General features: G+C 39.8%; 1 protein-coding gene across 1 annotated transcript in view; it reads left to right on the top strand.

The window, feature by feature from the left end:
* Limch1 (LIM and calponin homology domains 1) overlaps positions 1-22652 on the top strand; it is a 292070-nt gene extending 269418 nt beyond the window's left edge. The window contains exons 24-33 of the mRNA XM_090343161.1: positions 547-627; positions 3894-3986; positions 4804-4908; positions 5833-5960; positions 7270-7385; positions 8496-8619; positions 11129-11206; positions 12751-12859; positions 14511-14613; positions 20947-22652. Coding sequence (XP_090199287.1) covers positions 547-627; positions 3894-3986; positions 4804-4908; positions 5833-5960; positions 7270-7385; positions 8496-8619; positions 11129-11206; positions 12751-12859; positions 14511-14613; positions 20947-20972 — 963 coding nt within the window. The 3' untranslated portion in view covers positions 20973-22652. The remainder of the gene's footprint in view (positions 1-546; positions 628-3893; positions 3987-4803; positions 4909-5832; positions 5961-7269; positions 7386-8495; positions 8620-11128; positions 11207-12750; positions 12860-14510; positions 14614-20946) is intronic.
* The last annotated feature ends 2422 nt before the right edge of the window (positions 22653-25074 follow it).

The following is a 25074-nucleotide window of genomic DNA, read 5'->3' as shown; positions in this document are numbered from 1 at the left end:
GATTGTTGTTATACCTACAAACCAAATGGAAGTCAGAAAAGCAGACTTTAAAAGAAGCGATTAAAATGGATATGATAGAATTTTGTATTAAAATAGAACATTTCTGTAGATATTCAGAAAAATGAGATCTTCAGATCCTAGTTTGAAACCAGCTGGGACAGGGAAGTTAAGACTCTTTTTTCCAGTTAACTATCAAGAAACATCAGAAAGTGGAGCTGTGGCTTAAGTGGTAGAGATCTAGCCCTGAGAGGAAAAGCTAAGGGTTAGCACCTAGGCTCTGAGTTTGGGCTGTCACTACTGGCATGTAGACACCAAGAAGTGTCACAGATTCATACCAATATTTTGGAACTAAAGAGGCGCTAGGATCAGCAAATCGTTTTTGCCACAAAAGAAGACCTTTAGCTATGCAATGCTTTCCATTTCTGTGGCCCTCAGGAGCCAAGCTGGAAGCTAATCTCCTCTTGCCATGGGTGGTTTGTGAGGACGTGCTCCAGTCTGATTTTGAATGCTTTCTGTTCTGTTTTGCTTTGTTTTTGTTTGGAACAGTTCAAGTTCTGGGCATGGGACCCTGAAGAAGAACGCAGACGGCAGGAAAAATGGCAGCAAGAGCAGGAACGTTTGCTCCAGGTAGGACCAGATTTACCTTCTCGCCTTTTGCTCTTGACAATCCTCTGTTCGTTTTCTGTTGCATTGAATAAATTTTCTAGGACAGGAAATAGATGGAGTCTATTCTTCTCAGAAGTGATTAAGTCTGTAGATTCAGTGTCCTATAATATTCTTCCTGCCAGAAGGTTCCATGATGAAGAGGAGGGAAAGCTCCATATTAACACATAGAACATTTCCAAGCATTGATTAAGGATCAGTCTACCCATCTGTTACCTCTTTAGTCACTAATTTTCAATAACAAAGTTACTGCAAGAATGAATTTCCCAAAAGCCTTTAAGAGCATACAGGTAGAATAAGATTCAGCCTTTATCTGTTGCTACAACTAGAAATGTTTGTTCCATCTCTGAATAAGAATAGCTGAAGTATCAATTCTTGGAAAGTCCTGGGAGAAAATTTATCTTGCTCTTAATTCACAGCTGTTTCCTGGATTAACCGGGCTTCCCAAAGCAATGTAATAACTTAAAAACAAATCTATGTTGAGTACTCCAGGTGTGGCAGGAACTGCATTTGGCACTTGACATCATATATCTAATTTAATGCTATACAACCCTTCTCGGTAGTCTATTTGGTCTCTATTTACAATTACTGAAATTAAGACCCATAAAAGTTACATTAATTCTCCCAAACTCACACAGCTGAGTGATGTTGAGCCTAGACTATGATTCAAGACTCCAGAACTCTAAAACACATGCTTGGTTCGCTATTCTCCCAAAGCTTTGAAGTGGCCAAAAAAAAAAACTCCTAAAGCAGAATTAAAACCTTATTACGTTTGTTGACTTTGTAGAAAGTGATGTTTAGTCTGTTTACTTACTTTTTCTGAGTTTTCTTGCTTTATCCATTTGGCTTCAACCCAAGGGGTAGGGAGGTAGTTTAGAGAGTTGTTGCATAGTATTTACTCTGAAATTAAGCCTGTCAACTTTCAAAAACTCCATGAAAAGCCAGTTCCCAGGCCTGTTGGGACTTTGGGTTTGGGGGAGCCCTAGCCCTCTGTTGTAGTTGCTCAGCTAAATAATAAACAATCCAAAGTCTCACATGTCCCAGAGGAAACAAGATGGTCCAGGCTGCACCCCATCATGGCGCTCTGCCATGCTTGCCTGCAGACGCTGGCCCCCATCTTGTGTGTCACTCCCACCCTGGTGAATGATTACCTTATTTGATGGCATTACTACTTGTGGGCTATGGTGTTTGTGAAGGAAAAAAGGAGTTGTGTGTGTGTGTGTGTGTGTGTGTGTGTGTGTGTGCGTGTGGTGGGGGGAGAATGGAGACAGAGAGGCAGAGAGACAGACAAAGACAGAGAGGAGCTGCCTCACTGTTAATGCCAGTGCCAAGAACTATTGGACCCAGAAATATAGCTTGTCAGCTTCGATTATTCCTCAGCCTGGGTGTCATTTTGAAGTATGTTTTATATATTCTGAAAAGCCCCTGAAGTCCACTCTAAAACTTCATAGCGCTCAGTTTAGGTAATAAGTTTTGACATGGATTGATCAATAGTGTTTTTTCTAGAACGTTTGGAAGAACACCAGTCTGCAGACATCCCACAGAAGGAAATGCTTTTGTTCCTAAGCTGGTGACATAAACATAATTGCTGGGGGAATCTCCCTACCTTCCCCACACAGAGGGACACACAAGCAAGGATTGCCAATACATGATGGAGTCTGTGTAGCACATACTCAGGACTCTGTGTCTCCATTTTCTCAGAATGCCATTTCCCAGGCTTCTAGAGTGTCATTCTCATTTTAAGCTTTGCTTTATTTTTATTTTACTTCTTATACTCATATTGGAGTTTTAACTCAGGACCTTAACACTCTTACTCAGCTTTTTCTGCTCACTGCTGATGTTCTACCACTTTCTGCTTTTTGACAGTTGATTGGAGATAAAAGTCTCTTAATTGTTTCTCTCTGAGCTAGTTTTGAACTGTGATTCTCACATCTCAGTTTCCTGAATACCTAGAATTGTAGGTGTGAGCCCTTAGCTCAAGCTTTGATTTTTTTTGTCCAGTCCTAGGATTTGAACTCAGGGCCTGAGCACGATCCTTGGGCTTTCTCAAGGCTAGAGCTCTACCACTTGAGCCATAGCACCATTCCTGGCTTTTTCTATGTATGTGGTACCAAAGAATTGAACCTAGGTCTTTGTACATGCTAGGCAAGCATTCTACCACTAGGCCAGACTCCTGGCCGATGCTTTGATTTTTTTATTTTATTTTATTTTTATTGGTGCCATGTCTAGGGCAGGGCCTGGGCACTGTCTGTGAGGTTTTTGTGCTCATTCTACCACTTGAGTTACAGCTCTGCTCTACTTTTGATTTTTGTTTTTAAGTGGGTAATTTGAGATTAGAGTCTTACTGACTTTCCTACCCTAATCCTCAGATCTCAGTGTCCTGAGTAGCTAAGATTACAGGCATGAGCCACTGGCACCCAGCACAGCTTTGATTTGAATCACTAGTTTTTCATTCTTCCCCGTCAGTTGCTCCAGGGCTCCGGTCACACTTTTCACATAGCTTTATTGGGAGTATTTTTTCTTTCTCCTCCCCTCAGTCCCCCCCCTGAACACAAGCATGACAACTCTGATGTGGAAGCATTGCAATAAGGCTCTTGAAAAGCTGCTCTTAATTCAGGGTTACTGTAAGCTAGGTAGATCTCCTTTTGCTGTAAGAGTGATAAATGGAATAAATCAACTGATTTATCTTCTTGTCCACTGTTGACCTTTCTGCACTGTTTATCTTGTAAACCTATAATGTCTATAATAGTTTATTGAATTCTGCCAGCGTCAGTGGTTTTTGTTGTTGCTGTTATTTGTAGAGGATCAAACCCAGAGCCTTGCACATGCTAGGCAAGTATTCTACCTCTCAGCAACACCCACAGGCCAGCAATGTCTTTCTGTTAAGGACGTGCCAACACTCACCTAGGTTAAACGGCTACTTTAGCCTACCTAGGACAGGATCCTAAAGAGTTTCATTTTTCTTTCCCATTTCCACAAGCAAGTGTCTACTTTTCTATCTGAAGGGCAGTTCTTTAAAATGTGACAGCAAGAAATAAGTGCCCCCCCACTGGATTTTCATGTCCCTAAAATGTGTGAACAGCATGAAAGAGTATTCCCCTAGTCATAGCAGAGATTCTGAAGGTCACAAGAAGATCATCTTCTGGTACATTAGAAGAATAAGGGGAAAAAATCCCAGTGATATTATGCCACAGTCAGTGTCAAACACTGCAGCCACTGTGCTATTACAGGAAAGATACCAGAAGGAACAGGACAAGCTGAAGGAAGAGTGGGAAAAGGCCCAGAAGGAGGTAGAAGAGGAAGAACGCAAATACTATGAGGAGGTAGGCAAACCCCAGGACTCTCCCCTTGTCCTACCAACTCCTCAGTCTGTCAACACCGTTTCTGTATGTGCCATGTGTTTGCATGTGGCTGTGGCTGTGTGCACACAGTAGAGTTCCTCTCCACCCCCACTCAATTGCTTTAAAAGAAGCACATCTTATAGGCGCTAAAAGACATAGTAACCTCAGAATATAAGTTGGGGTAAAGTATGTTGAGCCATGGTCAGAAAGACAATGAAAGTATATCTTTTTACAGTCACAGTCTGGCTCTTGATCTGCCTAAAAGAGAAGATATGGAAGAATCCATGCATTTGTGGGTGTGTGCGTGGAAGGGGGAAGAGGGGTGTGTGGGTTTGTGTAGCAAGTCCATTTGATAATGAACCAATTTTATAGGATAAGTTTGATATCAAGTATAAGTGAATACATGTAGTATTAAAGAGATTTATAGAGGATAATTTTATTTTTGCTTCCTTAAAATTTTTACATAGATAGCCAACCACATTAGAAAATTCGGAGTGAACTACATTTTATGGGTATTGTCTAAACTTTTTTATGATCAGTGTTGTGAATTTTACCCTCAAAATGAATTTTGTGCATAATCAGGTCCTCAGTAACATTTTCAGCTGAGTTTATTTTTCTAAACTCGATGCTAACTGCTAACTTATTGACTTATTTGAGAAAATAAGGACTTAAAAAAATAGTATGCTTGTTTGCTACATGACATATTTTGCTTTTTGTCCCCCTGAAGTTCCTTCCTGAAATTTTTTCTCTTAACAAATACAACTTCCTACCTTTCACTGATTCCATCCCTTCTTCTTAGGAGCGTAAGATAATTGAAGACACTGTGGTTCCATTTACGATGTCTTCGAGCTCTGCAGACCAGCTGTCTACATCCTCCTCGGTAACTGAAGGTGCTGGGACAATGGTAAGACCACTGGCTCAATTGTGACACAATTAAACCTAAGTAGAAGTATAAAATCCACGAAGCCAGTTTCCCCATCCAACCCCAACAGCTTAATCCAGGGCTGGCTTATTCCTCTGTATCCAGCCCATTCTGCAGGGCCATTGACCCATTTATACTGTCACGGCCAGGGCCAAATCACAGACTCCCTTCCTGACGAGCAGTAAAATCACCAGACTGTCATACCTACTCAGTCAGGCTAGCAAGATCTCTCAGGTAGCGACTGTTTGAGAATGTCCTTCCCCTCTCTAGCTCCTGGATTTCTCGTTCCTTCATTATACAATGCTGGGAATTGCTTTGCTTCTTTGGACAGCAAGAGAAATGACCAAAATTAGGTCATCTACCACCCTCCCTAACCATGTCTTCTAACAAAGACTCCACCAGAAATTCACAGCTGTCTTTGAGGCCTAAAGGGAGCCTAGAAAGCCTAGTCTGCCTCCATATCCTCTAAGAATGTCATGGACATATATTGGACCATTGTCCATAAAAAACACTCAGACACTATGAAGTCACTTATCCTGAAAAAAGCAGTCCTGTGGCTTGGTTTTATTTTGAAAGGGGCTTCCTCACCAATTCTCTTTTATGATAATGCTTGCAAGACCGCCAGACGCAATATGTGTTCTAGTTAGAAGTCACTGGAAACAGTCCATTTGCATGACTTGTTTTTACTTGGGGATGGGGCTGGGTAGAAGAGTGGATGGATATGATAAACGCACTAGGGATGCTCGTAGAGAAATATCACAGTGAGTCACATTCCTTTGTATCATTAACACATGTTAATACTCATTTAAAAATAAAGAAAAAGATGCTTCAGATGGCAAGAGGTAAATGTGTGTCCATTGTGTTTAAAACTTACATTCAATACTACCCTTGTGTTTCCCCCATTAGAGTAAGATGGACTTGGAAAACTGTCCAGAAGAAGGAAAAGAGAAAAGTCAGAAAAAAGCTTTCCAGGGAGATGACAATGACATATTGCTCAAGAGCGGGGAAAGCGATGCCCTGGAGGCGGAGGGCAGGTAGGAACTGTACCAGGCCGTCTGGGAGAATTCTCCAAGCCTGGTCTGCCCGTTCTCTCCCAAGAAGCAGACTCATTGCTAATGCAAATCATATTCAGCTTTGAAATGATGGTTCCAGTAATACATTACATATTGTAATAACTCTCAAGTCAGTGTCCTTATGCTCTTGAATATAAATAGCCTTATTTTGAAATAGGCAACATTTTTTAAATGAGGAAGAACAGTATAGATCATCAAAGAAAGTTATTGTCAATTTCAAGCCCCGCACCTAAATATCACTCCCTTGAGCTGGGAGGGAGAGAGGTTGATTGAAAAGAAGTCCTGGTCTCACCCACTGTGATTCTACTGTGCATCAGAATTTGACTGCTAGTATCCCCTATTGGTGTGGATCAGACTGGTATAGCTATGGGTACTAATGGATTTATTGATACCCACTCATACCTACCCTGGAAGAGACCTGCAGAAAACTAGGAACTAACCAGTCTTACTTATGAGACAGATGTTTACCTCTGTGGTCAGAGATAGCAGATATCAGCATATATGTATGAATCCATGCACATGTATGGAAAACCAGAGGGACCTGAAGACCTACGGGGCTCTGCAAGCATCATTTTCAAGCACTGGCCCATGTGAATGCTGGCTGGGAGCTGAGTTCTTCTGGTGGGGTTTGCTCCCAGGCTTCTGTGCTTGTCAGTTATAAGAAAGGGTTTTAGGGGCAAAGGGCCTGTGGCTAGGGATGGCGTTGTCTTTGGTAAAGGATTTCACAGTGTTGTGAAATGGCAGCTACTTGTCAAGAAGCCTTGAATGATGCCAAATGACATTCTATGTGCATTTTTGCTAGTTCTTCAGACAAGAATGTAATACGAATGTTTGCTGGACTCCTTCTGCCTTCATCATCAAGAACTTCCTTGTCAACTTCCACACTCTTTTCCTAGCACAGAGAAGGCACTGAAAAGTCCACAAATTACCACGGGCCGCAAAGGCCCCATGTACTCCCAAGAGATTTCCACGACTTCTCTTGTGAGACTCTGACAGCTTCCCATTTGCTCAGACATTCCTGAAACAATTAGAATGAAGAGCTTTGTAGGCAATGAGGACACAAGTGATCTTTAAAAAACAATTAGCTTTTTTTAAGTGTAGTGCTTTCTAATCTTTTAAATCTAGTTTAAAGTAAAAAAAAAAAAGAATAAAGAACAAGTCAGATTGTCATTTGTCAGATTGAATTTGGTACTTCCATGGCCTAAAAGACTGGACCTCTGAGTTTAATCCAGTTGATTTTCAGTTGTGCTGAACTATGTTTCTTCAACAGCCTGACTCTAGGACCCTTGGCTCAGTCTGTGAACCCCATGTCCAAAGGAGTCCATGAAGACCTGGATGCAGAGGCTGGGGTCCCACCGTGTGCAGTGAACCCACAGCTGGCACAGGGTAAGAGTAAGAAGAGGGTTGCACCTAGTGTGATCCACAGTATTTCATTTATTATAAGATGTCCCCACCCCATCCCCACCCCTCTGGGTACACACACTGAATAGCATTGAGGCTGCGGTGAGGCCTGCATTTAAGACTTCTGCCAATTTGGATACTTAGTCATCCCCTCACATGACTATAGAGAGGTAGAATCTGCGCTGCTGCGTTGAGATCTGGGTACTGGATGGTCAGGAAAGTCCTGGAAGCTCAACTCCCCTCCTCCTCCGCCCTTCATACCAGTGCCTCCCACATGCCAGGCTCACTGCAGTAAAATTCAAATGTATTCCTACAGAACATACCGCTGATCTCTGGGGACATTGCTCATGTCACATTCATGGCTCAAGACTCTTGCATGCTGGTCCCTCCTTGATTCTGAAGTTCACACTGACATGGATTATTTGCTACTCAGGGAACTCTGAGAGCACTGGTGTCTGGCAGATACTTCTTGACTGTGTCTAGAGGTAGAGAGATTACAGGAAGAGAAAGGGGTCAACTGAAAGGATGAAGACGTGACCATGATAAATGTGTAGAGCCAAAGGAAATTTGACTGAGCAAATAAACATTTGTTTTTAGTGATAGTGTTAACAAAACTTGGTTTCGAATACTTTGGCCTATTGTCTATGCATATATTTATGTGAATTGATGATCACATAAGAGCCTAGACATCTGTGTGTGCACACGTGTGTGTGTGTGTGTGTGTGTGTGTGTGTGTGAGCATTGTTCAGGTGCTCTTCATAGAGCACCATAGCATAGTTGGTGTGATCCATGAGTTAATGAAAGCAATGGGTGTTTCTGTCTAGAAAACATGTTCCAGGTTACAATCGGATCCTCCCACGTTACAATCATATCCATTCACGCTTGCTCTCTTTAATGCATGTGAAGTCAGTGTCTTAAGCATTGTTATTATTATATCACATGTACCAATGAGGTGGAAGATTCTGGTGTCAGCTCTCCATGGCTTCTGGAACTCATTCACCCTGTGTCCATAGCGCACAGGACATCGCTGTAACCTAGCAGGCTTCAGCACTGTAGAGGAAAGTGGCTTAACTCGTGTTCTTTTCTTGACCTCAGGCCCATCCCAGCATCAGCAGATGTCAAACTCAAAGATGCAAGTGTCAGAAGATGTGAAACCAAAAACCCTCCCACTGGATCAGAGCACTAACCATCAGATTGAATCTCCTGGTGAAAGGAGGAAGTGAGTAGCCAAATAAGATGCACGAGAGGTGTGCATCTTTTTTTAAAAATTGACATAAAAGGGGAAATATGAACGTGTGTGAATGGCCAGATGTCAGCAGCATTCATATCTTGTCTTGAATCTTATTGCCGAGCTAGCAAAGTTTAGAACAGTCTTTCTGGAAAGTATATATTGGCTCTGAATTTATCCATTTATCGAAGACACAGTTATATTCTTAAGCCACAAATCTAAATATTGGGAAAATGCGTCTCTTATCTGTTACTTATTTGTGTTAAATTGTCTCAGAACTTACGGACACATGTTCTTTCAAAAAAAGGTATTCTTAATCTCTCCTAGTACTACCCTCTCTTATGAAGATAGCTACCCTAGGCTAATTTTAATTCTATGAGACCTATATTTTTACAATACTAGCCATTTCATTTCTGAAGCATTTCATTTTAATAGGCACTGTGTTAATGAACTCACAAACATTTCTAGTGTAAAATAATTATTAATGTTTAAATGTTAATATTAGATATTTAAAAAATAATATTGTTAATGAAATAACACAGATATTATTATTAGTTTGATGTCTAATTGTTAGTATTTCAGGTATGTATGAAATATTTCATACATTCAACTCACTGAGTTCTCTCAATAACTTTGTGAGATTCTTTCCATTTTTGTGGTGAAGAAATTTAGACACAGAGACATTAAATAATTTATCCAAAGCAACTGCCTGGCTAAGTGGTGGAGGAATTTACTCATCAGTTTACTGGAAGATCATATTTAAGCCAGAGCTTTGTTGTAATCACAGGTCCAAAAATATAACATCCATTATATAAGCTTTCACCCATCATTCTACCTGGAGCCAGACTCCAGGATCATTCCTGCTCTGCCACTTGCCCACTCAGACCTGTGGGCAGCTCCCTTCGTAAAACAAGACAGGTAACAGTGCCTTCCTCGCAGGGGTTCAGGCCTGGCAAAAAGCGAGTACTATGAGGCTTAGGTGATGGATGATGATGATGATGATGATGATGATGATGATGATGATGATGATGAAAGCCTTTGTGGTAGAGGAAAACATTCTATTTTCACCTCGTTTTTCGTGTTAAGTTTTCTCTTCCTGAAGAAAGATAGGACCTCTCTCCTTTTCCTAGTTTTATCTCTAGATATCTATGGTACCAGAATAATCAACAGAAGCTGAAATCACTTTGATGTTATTGTTATTACAAAAATGTTTAACCTTTTTAAAGCAGTGAAACTGACACGTACGGGTGCTGCAGGAAAGTATAATGTTTTGGAACAGTCAAACCCTGCCTGGGGCCAGAGGTGGGGGCACAGGGTGGCCAGGAGATGTGGTGAAAGCAGTCAGGAGTGAGAGGTTTGTCGTTTCTTTACCTCAGCATTGGTACTTTCTGTCTTCTTGTTCTTTTCTGTGTTTTTCTCTTCTACCATTTTCTTTACAAATGAAATCAACTTTTCAAAGCCTGAGCTCAGAGCCGACAACCAGTTGCAGACATGGCTACAGAGCCACGCATTGCTGCACCTGTACAAGTGTGTCGCCGCTTCTGCTTGGGACCTTTCTGATCTGGGGCTACCTGTGGCATGATTTCAGCATGTTCACCTCCTGGGATAGCACATGCTGTAACTCCAGCGTTCAGGAGGTAGAGGCAGAAGGATCATAAGTTTGAGGACAGCTGGGCTACATAACTAGACACTCAAGAAAAGAAAAAAAAAGGAAAATTTGAACGTCACCCTTTCTCACATGAATCCAGAAAACCACCTGACTGAAAAATAACCTTCTTTAAAATGAGCCCTGTATTTCTGGTTCTGTGTTTTCCCACTGACCCTACACCCCCCCCCCTTTTTTTAACTAAGTCCATAATTTCTATCTACTTCTGCATACAAAAGCAGCTCAGTGAATAACCTAAGGTTGTTTTAAGTAGAGAAGAATTTAACAAGAAATAAAAATTAGAAAAATAGTTTCTTTTCCTACTTAGGACTGCCAGCATGCCTGCCTGGTTGTGATTTTATATTGTTAGTACTAGGCAAAATTACTGTTTTTCTTCTTCTTAAAAATAAAAAAAAATACTATCCAGTGCGCATGGCTCAGGCTGCTAACCCAGCCTGGGGATTGTGGTTTGAAGTCAGCCCACACCGAAAAATACAAGAGACTACATCTCCAATTAACTCACAAAAAAACCAAAATAGACTTAAATCATTGCTCAAGTGTCAGAGTGCCAGCCATGAACAAGGAAGCTGAACAAGAACATGACGCCCTGAATTTAAGCTCCTAGAGAAGAGGATCATGAGTTCCAGGCCAGCCTACACTGCCTATCATGCTGTGTCACAAAGGGAATTTTTTTTTTAATTTAAGAACAAAATACTACTGTAAAATGACACTGTGGTCTCTGATCAGTTTGTGAAGGAAGTTTAGGTCTTTCCTTTTTTAATCTGAAGTAACATTCCTCATAGAGTTGATCTTCTCTCAACTTGTCATAATGTGGGCTCCTTTACCATGTTATAGGAAAAGCCCTCGGGAGAACTTCCAGGCTGGACCCTTCTCCCCCTGTTGTCCCACCCCTCCCGGCCAGTCACCAAACAGGTACAAGAGGTCAGCTCGCCTCCTGGGGGGCTGATGTCTTCCATCCACAGCTTGCAGAGCAGAATCTCTTGACATAATGACTTGTGCCAAGCATTAGCCATTTTGAGAGATCCATCCATCCATCCATCCATCCATCCATCTATCCATATCCTGCTCTCCCAAAGCGAGGTTAAAGAAAACACCCTTCAGGCTGCTGTTGGAAAAAGCCAAGTGGGTGACCTAGGCACAGACGTGGCCATAGGACTATAATCACATTGTGTGAACCTGCACTCTAATGATAAAGCCCTCTCCATGGGTGCCTTTCAGTGCCTTTCCCTCTGAGGCCAGAGCCCTTCTCAGCAGGATCTGCTGTGGCTGCTGGAGAGAACCAGGCAGGGGCTGTGTGGAAGACAACACCACTCTTCTCTGAACCAATTGGAGTGCTTTCATGACCATTTCTGGCTGTTAATTGGACCCAGTGATATCCTTAAAAGCTGCCTGGATTTCCATCCACTGCGGAGACAAATGACTGAGTGCTCAGAGACGTTCAGTGATGCAGGAATTTTATTTAACTACTTGATTAGAGAGGGGGAAAAAAATCTTATAATTTGGATTTGATTAGGACATTTCTTCCCTCTCCCCTCCCCCGCCCCTGCCTTTTCATGGTCTTCTATGCCTCTGTACCCTCTTGGCTTTCAGACAGCATTGCATGTTTCAACCCTATAATTCCCAGAGTTTTTTTTCAGACAGTGGGGCAGGATCATTCGGTCTCGGCGCTGGGAAGGCTGTCTGCAGGGCATTGTCATCTGCTTCCACCTGTGTAACTGGCCTTGGCCTGTTCCTGTTACCTCTGCTTGCTACCCAATTCTGTTCTATCACAATTGACTCTACTTATAAAGCAAAATACTTTTTTTTATTCTCCTTGATAAATGAAGATAATTTCCCTAACATGTTAAAACACTATGAGAACCTTGGTAAAGCTAATCATGATGGTCTTTTAGGGTTTAGCCTAAAAATACATAATCAAGTCAGTGCTAGTAGCTCATGCGTGTCATCCTAGCTATTCAGGAGACTGAGATCTGAGGATCATAGTGCAAAACCAGCTTGGGAAGGCAAGTCCATGAGATTTATCTCCAATTAAACACAAAAACACTGGAGGTGGCATGTGCTGTGGCTCAGAGTGGTAGAGTACTAGCCTGGGACACAAGAGCTTGCCCCCCAACTGACAAAAATCAAATCAAATCAAATGCATGATCAATGCAATGAGTCATTCCAAGACTATCACACAAACTTCTTGGAATAAATCACACACACACACACACACACACACACACACACACACACACACCAGATCCTGTACCACAGTGGAAGTCATCTGTATTCATTCTAGCAGTTGATAGCAATGTATCTATCTAATGCCTCATTTTCTGTTCATTGTCAGTTTATTCTCATTTCACTCATGGTAGACGCATTGTAAAAAATCCCTGTTTCCATTGTATGTTTGTGTGTGTGCAGCCAATTCTTAGACAGTAAGCTGGTGCCACTGTGTGTGTTTTGAAACGCAGGTCGATCAGCGGGAAGAAGCTGTGCTCTTCCTGTGGACTCGCTTTGGGTAAAGGCGCCGCGATGATCATCGAGACCCTCAATCTCTACTTTCACATCCAGTGTTTCCGGGTACGTACGCATCTTGCTTCTCTCCAAGGATCATGTTTTCTTGGCTCTTCCTGCACTGAGAAACACCTGGCAATTGAAGGTCTTTCTTTTTTATGGGGGAGATATGGGTAGCCATCCTTCAGGGCCAAGTTTTTCCACCCAGAGTCAGGTCAGAAGCAAAGCAGATGCATGGTTTGTCCTTACCAAGGCATTCTGTGCACACTTCTGCAGGAAGCTAAGACAGGGACTCAGGGTGGATGATGCCTGCAAAGCTTTTAGGATCCAGCATGTTTGTGTGGAATGTAACATCTTTACTATTTCTTGAACTCTTGGGATGTCACCAAAATGGGGTGTTAGTCATTGGCCTATGGAAGGAAAAAATGTATTTCATGTTGTTAAATGTTCTAGCTATTTGCAAATGTAGCTTGTGGAATGAATCTGTCTGCCATCGCAGGTTAAGTGTCACTCCATTTGCAAGGCGGCCTGCTCTCCTCCTCTGCCTCATGCCTTGTTTCCCAGGTGCCTTTAGAACCTTCCATGGCTCGTGGGCTTGTTATTGAACTGTGTATTCGCCCGCTCCTCTCATAAATGGGAAAGTCCATAAGGGTGGAGCCATGCTTCTCCTTCTTGCTTGCCAGTTTTCTCTGTACTTAATAGAGCAGTCATCAGTAATACTTTTAGATGCACACTGAATACACTGACAACAAAGAGGCTTGAGTTCTAGCACTGGATCTGCCTATAAGTAGGTGAGCTAACCAGTTCTACTTGGTCTATTATAAAATAGCTAAGTTGCACTTTGTGAGCACTTTTCAAATTAATATACATAAGACGCTGAAGCCTTCTCTTTTAAAAATTTATTTCCTTTAATGGTCTTTAAGTAAGGATTGCAATTCAACATATCAGTTGAAGCCGAATTTTCTGTCTCTGAGTAAGTCATTCCCCCTCTGAATAATCATGATGTCCTTTCTTTTTCCTCCTTGAATTTTGTCCAATTTGTTGGTGCTTGCAGGGGTTTAAAGTTGAATTAGTCAGTGAAGTTATCCTTAAACCTAAGCCTAATCTCTACCAGGGATCACATGAAAACAAGACTAACCAGAGACAAAGCATGGTGGATAAAGATAGTAGTGTAATTTAGATCAAGTCTCCCTCTGCCTCAGGTGACTAGCCTGACCCAAGGACTGGATCCCATTAAGCAGAGGCCAGTGCTAGAGCCACGCCCTGTTCTACCTCCTCTGATACAAACAGCAGAGTGTCTCCCACAGTCCTCTCTGTACTCAGTCCATCCTGGCTAAGTGGGTTTCCATTTCCAGGAGACTTGTTAGTCCAGGTATCTGCCTTTAATGTGGAAAAAATAGAAGTACTTCTTCCTAAGTAATTCTCATAGGGCAGAACTTGGAAACAATGTTGGAAAGCCTCAAAAAGTTATTGAAATTCAAATTGTCTGCTGGATATAATCTATTTTAAATGATTCTTGGATGAGAAATAGTGTATTATAAAAAGTTAAATTGATAGAATCTGGAGTTTGTGCAAAACCACTGCCAGATCTGGAGGTGATATCTGACACAACTAATGTGGAGTGATTATTATTGTTATTGTTATTCCTGCAATCAGTGCTCATGATAAACAAATCCCAATGCACATTATAGCATGTATTCTTTTCTCTCCCCCATAGTGTGGAATTTGTAAAGGACAGCTTGGTGACGCAATGAGTGGGACAGATGTGAGGATTCGAAATGGTCTTCTAAACTGCAATGACTGCTACATGCGATCCAGAAGTGAGTACAAGATGGAGGCCCTGAGATGTGTGGGGATACTCACATGCCATCTGAGGACCCAATGGAAGGATGCAAATGTTTCCTCTTCCAAAAAGGAGTTTTAGATCAAAGTGGAAAAAATATAAAAATAACCTAATTATTTGTTACTTGTTCCCTACTGGCAGTTACTGCTAGAATGCATAAATTCTCTGTATACAGAAGGGTAGAAATGCCTGTAGGATAAAGTCAGGCACCAATGGCTCACATCTGTAATCCTAGCTACCCAGGAGGTTAAGATAGGAGGACCAAGATTTGAAGCCAACCCAGGGAGAGAAGTCTGTGAAACTCTTCAATTGATCACACACACACACACACACACACACACACACACACAAAGCCAGAAGCAGAACTAGTAGTCAGTGGTATAGCACCAGCCTGAAAGTAAAAGAGCTAAAGGACAGTGCCCAGAAACTGAGTTCAAGCCCTAGTATGAGCACCAAGAAAAAAGAAAAAAAACAAAACAAAAATGTCTTAGGCCAAGTTTGAGACATCATCTGAATAACCACAAAGATCTTGGTGATATGGAAGGAAGGTTTAAAGTCTGAAACTTTATTACTCTGTGCAGGCCTGTCCTCAGAGGACCAGCACCTTTGGGAGATAGTTACATATGAAGAACGGCTCTCCTCTGTGTGTCAAATGTAACTCTAAATCCTCAGTGTCTCCAAGCCTGCATTCAGGAGTTTCATTACATAGTGTAATGAAATTGAAAGTTCCTTGAATGACAAAATAAATGGAGTCTACTTCACTAAGATCCCTGGCCTCCAATATCTTAGTATGTGATAAGATTTGAACAAATATTTGCTGTCCTGGGAGGGTCACATTCTATTCTGGGATCTCTCTCAAAGGTGGAAAGGACATGTTCCTTTTAGGACCACCAGAGGGTGCTCTTGCACCCTCAAAATGCTGTTTAGGACATCTGAAACCTGACTATGGTTTTTGTTTCAGCATCCCTCTGCAGGTTTTACAGTTCTTCTCGTAGATATCGTGAATATCGGGAGATGTTTTACTGAAAAGTTGTCAGGTGAAAATATGCAAAGACTGGAGCTGGACATGATGATACATGCTGGTAATTTCAGAGCTTAGGAGGCTAAGGCAAGAGGATCTTTAATTTGAAGTCAGCTTGTGCTCTAGGGCAAGATCCTATCCCAAAAATAGGAGGCAGGATATTATATATTATATACACTATTATATATAATAGTATATATGATTATACTATGCTATTATAATAGTACATATACTATCATGTATAATAATATACAATATACTGTATATTAGTATATAATATATACTACAATATGTATACTATTGTATATAATAGTAAAGAGTTGGGCACTGAAATTCAAGACATTTATTATTTCTCTATATTGCTTGGTGACATACTAGTTTACTAACTTGTTACATGTTTTCTAAAACTCTATGGCTACAAACTAAGAAGACAAACTGAAAGTAAGTAACTTTCACCACTATAATTTTCATAAATTCAGGGAAATGTATAGCTAGTAATGAAATTATAGAACACACAAAATAAATCAATCCTAGGTGATTTTGATCTATGATACATATTTGACTTAAAGTCAAAATAGTTCCAGTTTAGAGCTGCTATTTATATCATATATTTGGTTTTTTGGTGCTTGTCCTGGGGCTTCTGTCCCTAAGTTTCTTTTTTTCAAGCCTAGCACTCCACCATTTGAGCCACAGCTTCACTTCTGGCTTTTTTTTTTGTAGTTTATTGGAGTTAAGAATTTCAGGGACTTTCCTGAGTCGCTAGGATTACAGACATGAACCACTAGCACTTACCACGTTTATATATATATATATATATATATATATATATATATGTTATTTTTTGCCAGTCCTCTGCTTAAGCTCAGGGCCTTGGCACTGTCCTTGAGGTTTCTCAAGGATAGCACTCTACCACTTGAGCCACAGCACCATTCTCAGCTTTTTCTGTGTATGTGGTACCAAGGAATTGAACCCAGGGCTATGTGTATGCTAGGCAAGCACTCTACCACTAGGCCACACTCCCAGACCACAGGATACTAATTTTTATACAATGGATTTTTTTCTTTTTGGTAGCACTGGACTTTTAAATTAGAGCTTGCCATTTGCTACAGGCAGACACTCTACTGCTTTGCCATACTTCCAGCTTTTTGTGGTCTGACTGTTTTTAGACTATGTTTGCCCAGGACCAAATCCTCCTAACATATGCATGCTACACCCAGCCTTTTCCGTTGAATTGGGTTTGTGAACACTTTTGCTCAGGTAGGAGCTGCCATCCTTTCTATCTCAGCCTCCTTTTTAGCTGGGTTGAGCAGCATGAGCCACTGTATGCAGCTAGTGGTTGAGAAAAAGTCTTGCAAAGTTTTCTGGCTGGAGTGACCTTGAACTTCAACCCTCATGATCTCTACCTGCCAGCTAGCTAGGTTTACAAGCATGAGCCACCAGCTCTGGCTATCATGTATCTTATGCATATCTATAGAATGGTATAAACAGATTATGTGTAAATGGAAAGTATACACCATTATGCAAATACATATACACATTATATGCAAATACATACATATATATATTGCTTTGTTTTAAAAGTAGACTCTTTTCTCTCAGGTTTCAAAATGATTTTTTTTTCCTGCTATGGTACATAAATTATGCCTTTTGCTCAGTCAGGTAAGCTTCCTGAATGTGAATCAGGGAACCAGAAGAGGGCACTGTTAAGCTGAAAGACTTGAAGATTTGTGCAGTGCCACAGAAGGGAGCTTCTTTCATAAAGTACAGGAAAGATAGTGATATAGACCAGACCCAAACCCACCTCTGAGTAACAAAGATCTGTTTTCAGCCAGATTTTTTTAACCTGGAAAGTGGAGTAGTTTGCTGCCAATTTTTTTTTCAGAAATTAGCTTCTTTGAATCTAGAATGAGAATTTTTCTCTTAAATCTGCAAGTATGAAGAACAATAACTGTTTTTCATTACAAATCTAAGGGTAAGAAGTATGGGATTCCTCTAACAAGATGGAAAATAAGGAATTCATTTAGATGTAGACAACATATTTTTTGTTTGGTTTATATTTTAAATGCAATAGTTGACTAGGATAGTTTTAGAATACTGAAAGGAAAACAAAACAAAACAAAAAAGACCCATTGCCTTTCTGCCTAAGTATCTCTCAAGAGATTCAAAAATAAATAAGCAAGCAGGGATAAAGGAAAAAATGCAATCATAACATTCAATGCATAGTCTATGAAAATCGGAAAAATGGAGTGGAGGGGTTAGGTTGAGAAGGGATGGAGGAGAATGAACGAAAGGAGTGATACTAATCAGAATGCATTGTATTTATGAACTGATTTGTTGAATGGTCGCCTCCGTTTTACTACTTAAAAGAAATAATTATAATTTAAAAATTCAACTCAAAAAAAGAATAAACCCACAAAACAAGTGTAAAGAATATAGGGTTCAGGGACATACCAAATTAAACGTGAAATCTTGAATGTTACCGCTTCCTAATAATTTCTTAGGGACAGGACAGAAGGGGCATCTGGCTGTGGGAACACATATTCACATGGTCTGTGCATGTTGCACAGACCTGGGTAAGGGTTGGGTTTAGTTCACAGAGGTGACAATGCCAGGCATAATGCTCTGGGCTTCATTTGCTTTCCTTTTAATACATCTTAATTATTTAATATATCTTGGAATTTTTTTCCCCTTTTGCCACATTCTGTCTTCTACATGGATATCTTAGCTGTTTCCTGTTTTTCAGTATTTTTTTCAATGTTCCCATATCTCCCTTTTGATGAATATGTAAAAGCACCCCCATCAGTAGCCAAGCTGAGTTAATGGGGATATGCTTTTTATATTTTCAGTTGTTACTGTTGAGAAGAAAATATATTCTCCCTGCAAAAATGTGTGAGAAAGCCCCTTAATTCCCCATGATGTGGTGATTCTGGAGATCAGTGTATGTTTTCATAAAAGCCAAGCACTGCTCATGCCTGTAATCAGGCTGGGAATCTGAGAATCACAGATCGAAGCCAGCCTGGGCAGGAAAGTCCATGAGACCCTTATCTCTAATAAAGTACTTAAAGAAAAAAAAAAAAAACACCAGAAAGGATGCTGTGGCTCCAGTGGTAGAGTGCTAGCCTTGAACACAAAGCTCAGGGACAGTACCCAGGCTCTGAGTCCCAGTCCGAGGACCAACCAAGTCTATATATACTAATGTGTACATTAAAAAAAATAGTATATACTGGTATATAGGGCAAAGGTTGTAGCTCTGGGGTAGGTCACTTACCTAGCATAAGTGAGAACATGAATTCTATCCCCAAGACTGAGGGGAGAAAAAAGAATCTTTTAGGTGGAAAAAGACCTTATTGCTTTGATCTGTATTTGTTTAATGATGAGTTTGAGTCTCTTCTCATGCATTTCTCTTCCATTAGCATATGTCAAGGAACTCAATATGTCATCCTGTTGGCATCTAATGTTTGCCTTTTTTTTTTTACAAACTAGGAAAGTTTCCCTTTGTTTTATTTGCTACTTACTCCAGTTACTATCAGTTTTTAATTTTGTGATTTATTCTCATACAAAAGATTTGCATTTGAGGTAAATATATTTCTTTTTTTTTACTTTTTGAAGTCTGGGTTCTATAATTCACTTAGAAAACCTCTATTCCAAATGTATAACAAACTTAGCTAATATTTCTCCAAAAGTTATTATTCATCTCTTTTAATAGGTAAATATGTCATCATCAGAAGTGGATTTAAGGATAAAAATTAGGTCTATGTCCAGCCTTAGTTTTTTTCCAGTTAGCCAGTTATGTAAATATCATTTAATGAATAATCCCTTGATATTTGCTAATTTAAAATGCTAACTTTTTCATAAATGAAGCATATATATTATTTCTGGATATTTTATTATGTTTTATTAGCCAATTTATTCTCCATTACTTAATGGTTTTAATTTTTATACCTTCATAATATATTTTAATATTAGGTAATAAATGGCCACATTTTCTCCAGTTTTTTTTCCCCAAAATTTGTTTTTCTTTCTTGGTTTTCAAGAAAGAAATATACCTTAAAATTCTAGAGAAGCTAATAATTTGGCTTGAATAGTATTAATATCTTTGAGTTGATTGCATGTATATCAGATGCAATAAAAGAATCAGAATGGAAAAGAAATAGCATGAAATCATTTTTCTTTCTTTTTGGTTTTTCATTTTCCATTGATCCACATTGAGGTGAAAGGAGATGGATTGATGTAAAGGGTGGTTTACACCACAGGCTTTGTACGTGAAACAAAACAATTTCATTGTTGTGGAATAATAAAAGCCTGAATATATAATCCTGTTTCCTCCAAGTAACTAGTCACATTTAAATGAAATTTTTTTCTTGGAGAGAAAAATAGCATTACAGCACATTAAAATGCAATTTCTAAAAGCCATGCAAACCATTTTTAAGTTGGTATGTAAATGGAAGTGGAAGTGGAAACAAATCACCTGTCACGAGGCAGACCATCTTGTGGAACTGCCGTTTGTGTTTGAGCGTTTGATGCTTAGGCCTTTGTATGTTGTGTTCTAGCCTGAAAATGAATTTATTGCACTTTTCCCAGAGTCTTTTCCAGTGTTATGATTGCCTCATCCCAACTCCAGTCCTCAAATGAAGGAGAAATCTTGAGAAGAATTCAGCAGGATATAGAAAACTTAAGTCTTTCTAGATAGCATTGCCAAATAAAATACATGATACCCAGTTAACTGTTTTTAATGGATTTTTCAGATAAACAGTGAATTTGTTATACTTTTTTTTAGTATACATATGTTCCAAATATTACAAGCACTGAATTTAGCACAGATATGTCACAAATGTCACATGGGATGGACTTGTGCTAAAAGAAAGAAATGTGTTGTTTATCTGAAATGCTGATTTTACAAAGGGTTCTGTGCTTTTGATTGTTAAATCTAGCAATTTGAGTCCTCTGACTTTAATGGATTTATTCCTAGAAAAAATAACAAAAACCTACAGAAGCAAAGAAAACAGAGGGCAGTAGCAAGTTTGATGGACAGCCTTAGCTTTAGGGGACACTCTACTGTGGTTGCATCCGTGGGGGCTCCTAGTAAATGGGTCTGCCACAGATTGTGGGGGTCCACAGTGCTGACAAACTCCAGCCACCCCTACACTGCTTTAAAGAGCAGAATGCCACAGAGTTCTCCTCCCCAGAGGCAGAGATTTGGGCAAAGCTCATTGCTAACTTGGGAGGTTAAAACATTTGAAGCAAAACATATTGATGCTCTGAAGTCATTCCTGTCCTCTTTTTTCACAGGTGCTGGCCAACCCACAACATTGTGATGTGTTTTTCAAGCTTCGTGATCACTGGCCATTTTTCTTTTAAATTAGGGATGGCCCCTGCCAACTGCTTAAGAAAGGCCCAAGTTCAGGGGCAGCTCAGCATTCATTTAACTTCTGAAAGGCTCCTCTACATGATGCTGTCTGGTCTTTGTAGCACAGTGTGCTTTTCCTGAGTTTTTGTTTTGTTTTTGTTGATTTTTTTGTTTGCATTTGCACAGTATATACAAAAGAATCTGGAATTGTAATGATCCTGACTAGTTGAAAGGTATTAGTATAGTTGAACAGGTTTATGATTTCTAATATGTTATTCTCTTCTTTGGGAAATAGCTAAAGGATGCAATAAAAAAGCTGTTATGTTTTAGTATCTGTAGAAAATAAAGACTTTTGTGTTTACAGAATTGAGCTGCAGAAAGTGCTAGCATGCCAATTTGAGACATGTGGTCTTCTCAGACAGGGACATAAAATGAATGCATTTCAGAAAAAAAATTAAACATCACACTGAGCTTTTGTCTCTGAGCTATAACTTTGTTTTTAGTACAAAGGCATTAGTCCAATAATATATACTGTAATCATCCTGAAAACATTTGTGTTGCTTACCTTTTGAGGTAGAGAATATACCAATAAATTATTGCACTGTTAGTAGAACCTTGGAAATCATGTCATTAACATAGGCTGGTCCATCAAATAAAAAAGAATCCGTGTAATATCATAATATCATAGACTTCTGTTCTGGCACCTTGCTCAAGGGTAGAAAGAAACCAGCAGGAAATATCTCAATCATCATTTCCAAATGTATTAGCAAATCTGGGAGGAATTTAATCTTCAAGAGTGGTAGACATGAGACCTGGGTTGCTTGCTTCTCTCCGAGCACTAGATTAAGAGTCCATGGAATTAAGACTGTCAGGAGGAGTGACCATTGTCTGCAAGTTCTCCGTGAAGACCTGAAGTCTGGGTATCCAAAGACAAGAATACAGTCTATCCCAACAGGATCCAAATAACAAGATGTGGACAGCCCAGGAGCCAACACGCACTCAGCAGGAGCCTACAGCTTAGACTGGGCCCTGTCCACCATCTTTACTCTCCAGAATTCCAGACCTTGCTCTTGGAGTTGAGAAAGTGGACACCTGATGTGATAAATTTCGGTTGGACAAGAAAGGAATTAAGTGACTACAAATCATCATAATTTCCATCTCCAGGCTATTTTTTTTAAGACTGGGGAAAGGGGAACTATTTATTCTGCCTTAAAATGATGGCAAATAAGTGAAGAAGACGTTTTATGAATGTAGACTGTGGATACACTCATAACAGACTAATGTAGGCATAAGAAGAGATTGAGTAGATGTGTTTCTGTTACGTAAGCAATAATTTTTTTCTGTGTCTTATGGAGTGTGGCTAGCAATTATTTATTTCTATGCTAGACGGTTCTTTGCATGTGGGTTCCATATAGGTGCAGAAATTTCCTCAGCTTTTGGAGGTATTTTACACAACCACTTTGTTCATTTGGATGAACTGTTATTGGACTGAAATTTATACAGCATTTCATTAAAAAAATTGTGCCTTAGAAAATGCAAAGCTGTTGCACATATCGGTGAGTTATGGATGCAGTATACTGAAGAATGAAGCAGTCACCTTCTCACCTCTTCTTCATGGAGGTGTTTGCTGTTTTGCAGGAAAAAGAAATTACAGAAAAACAGGAGAAAAAGGAAAAGTTAAAAAGAACAAAGTTTTGAAAACTGTACAGATTAAAATAGGTCCAATATTTTGATGAACCACCTGCATGTTTTATTAACAATTTTGATAATGCAATGTTTACACTTGGCATGATGATTAGCAGAGTACTTTAACCAGAAATGATGCACAAACACATATAACCACGTGCTCATTCATAATGGATTTTTCTAGAATCCTTTTTACATGTGGAACTCCATCCACTGGGGAAGGAGACTATGAATAGTACATATCTCTTCTGGTTTCACAAAGCCATTTGCACGCATTTCTTAAGCGTGGACTCACTACAGGCATATGGCAGCAAGAGTGAAGTCAGGAGAGATTTAAAAAAAAAAAAACCGTCTCCAACTACTAAACACGCTTTCCCATCAGGACCGCTACTCACCAGTACCGAATCATCCCATGTTTTCTAAATTCTAATTGCCAACTCTTTCTATTTCTATTTGATTTCTATTTCATTTGGAGCCGGTTATGTGGCAGTTTCAGCAGACTGGATTTTGTTTTTTCCATTGCAGCATAATGAGTATGATCTATTTCTTTTCAAATAATCTTTGAGGTCCCGAGAAAGGAAAAAAAAATACTCATCTCTGTTGAGCTCTAATGTAAATGCGTTTGTTTTTTAAAAAAACAACAACAACAAACAGACAAGGCAAGTGAGTGATTTATTGTTCCTGAGGAAGTATATCTGATTTTGTTCTTCTCATACTCCAAAAGCTTGTCCTATCTCTTTCCTAAGGGGGGAAAAATGGATGATTCTATTTCTCACTAGCCAATTTTCATGACATTTTGTCCTTCTTTCTAGGTAGTATTATTAACGTGATACCTATTCTAGTTATCTATATATGGTTAAAGAATTAACAAACTTCAAGATCCATTTCCTGTGTGAGTCCATCCGAAAGTATGTAACTATTACAGATGGGCTAATGTTCTATATCAATTAAACTAACTTTCATTTACACTATTTATTCTAAAATTCATCTGAGAAATAGTAAAAAAATTAAAATAAAAAAGTTGTCAAAAATGCAACAGCTTTTATAGTAAATGTACAATTTATAAATAAAATACTCAAATTGACTTTGTATTCCATGCATTATTTTTGGAGGAATGGGAGGGGTCCATTTTCTTCCTTGAAGATCAGAGAGTCCATTTGGTTGGGTAACTGCCATTAGCTCAATGTTTATAGTCAGATGACAGCAAGGATTAGTTAGGAACAGAAAGTGGGAGAATGAAATGCTCCCATTAAAACAGTCTCAAGTCACAGGTTATATATGGTCTGGCTGACTGTCATCTCAGTCCTGGACTTGGGAGATCTGGCAGGAAGACTAACTTTTGACTGTTTTCTTCCAGATAGTAAGAACATAGCATGGCCTGTTTGAGAACCAGATGTCTACCTGAATTCTGTTCATCCTGGAGTCCACCAGTGAGTGTAAAGTGACTGCAACAGAGAGTGGCCCAGATCAAAGAGCACAAGATGCAAGGTGCGGGGCTGAGTGTGAAGCAGTTAGTGAATTCACACTTTTGAGTTGCCTCTTTGTCAGAAACAACAAAATGCTGGCCAACTTTCAGCAGTGGCTGGGAAGAAATGAGGAAACACTTTGAAGTCCCTGCATTCCTGAAGGTTCTCACATGATGGCTTTAATTATGGCCTTTTGCTCAGCTGTACAGGGACTGAGCTTGTCCTGGAACAGAGTATCCTGTCAACTCTTCAGAAAGCATACATGTACCTTGTACTCTGTTCCATCCTTGTAGGTGAGGGTAATGGCAAGCAAATCCCTGGCAATTTTCAGTTGCTTTAAGAGATAACATTACAATTATTACCACATAGTATAGTCTCCCTTTTGCAACATGTACTGCACAGGGTAGTCTTGTTGCTGTTAAGGAAAAGTGGGTTATGTTGTTGTTACTGTTGTTGTTGTTTGGTGACTTTCAATGGGTTCCTAGAGTAATTTAATACCATTACTATTTAAATGATAATCCACCAAACTAGGTCACATTTCCTAAGAACTGTTACTCTGTGAGGTCTATAATACCTTCATTAAAAGGAACACTGCAGAGAGCTAGCTACTTTCTATCCACACTCTTCAATTTTCTGGTAGTTGATTTGAGATAAGACTTTCAATGTGGCCTAGTGGTAGAGTGCTTGCCTGGCATGCATGAAGACCCAGGTTCAATTCCTCGGTACCACATACATAGAAAAAGCCAGAAGTGCTGCTGTAGCTCAAGTGGTAGAGCTCTAGCCTTGAGAAAGCCCAAGGACAGTGCTCAGGCCCTGAGTTCAAGCCCCAGAAATGGCACACACAAAAAAAAGACTCTGAATGGAATTCAGAGGGAATGGAATTCCCTCTGGGAAGGGAATGGAATTCCCTGCCCAGGC

Source organism: Megascapheus bottae, chromosome 13 (genome assembly GCF_031878675.1).
Source record: "Megascapheus bottae isolate mThoBot1 chromosome 13, mThoBot2.hap1, whole genome shotgun sequence".
Lineage (NCBI taxonomy): Eukaryota > Metazoa > Chordata > Mammalia > Rodentia > Geomyidae > Megascapheus > Megascapheus bottae.
This window is presented reverse-complemented; position numbering and strand designations above follow the sequence as displayed.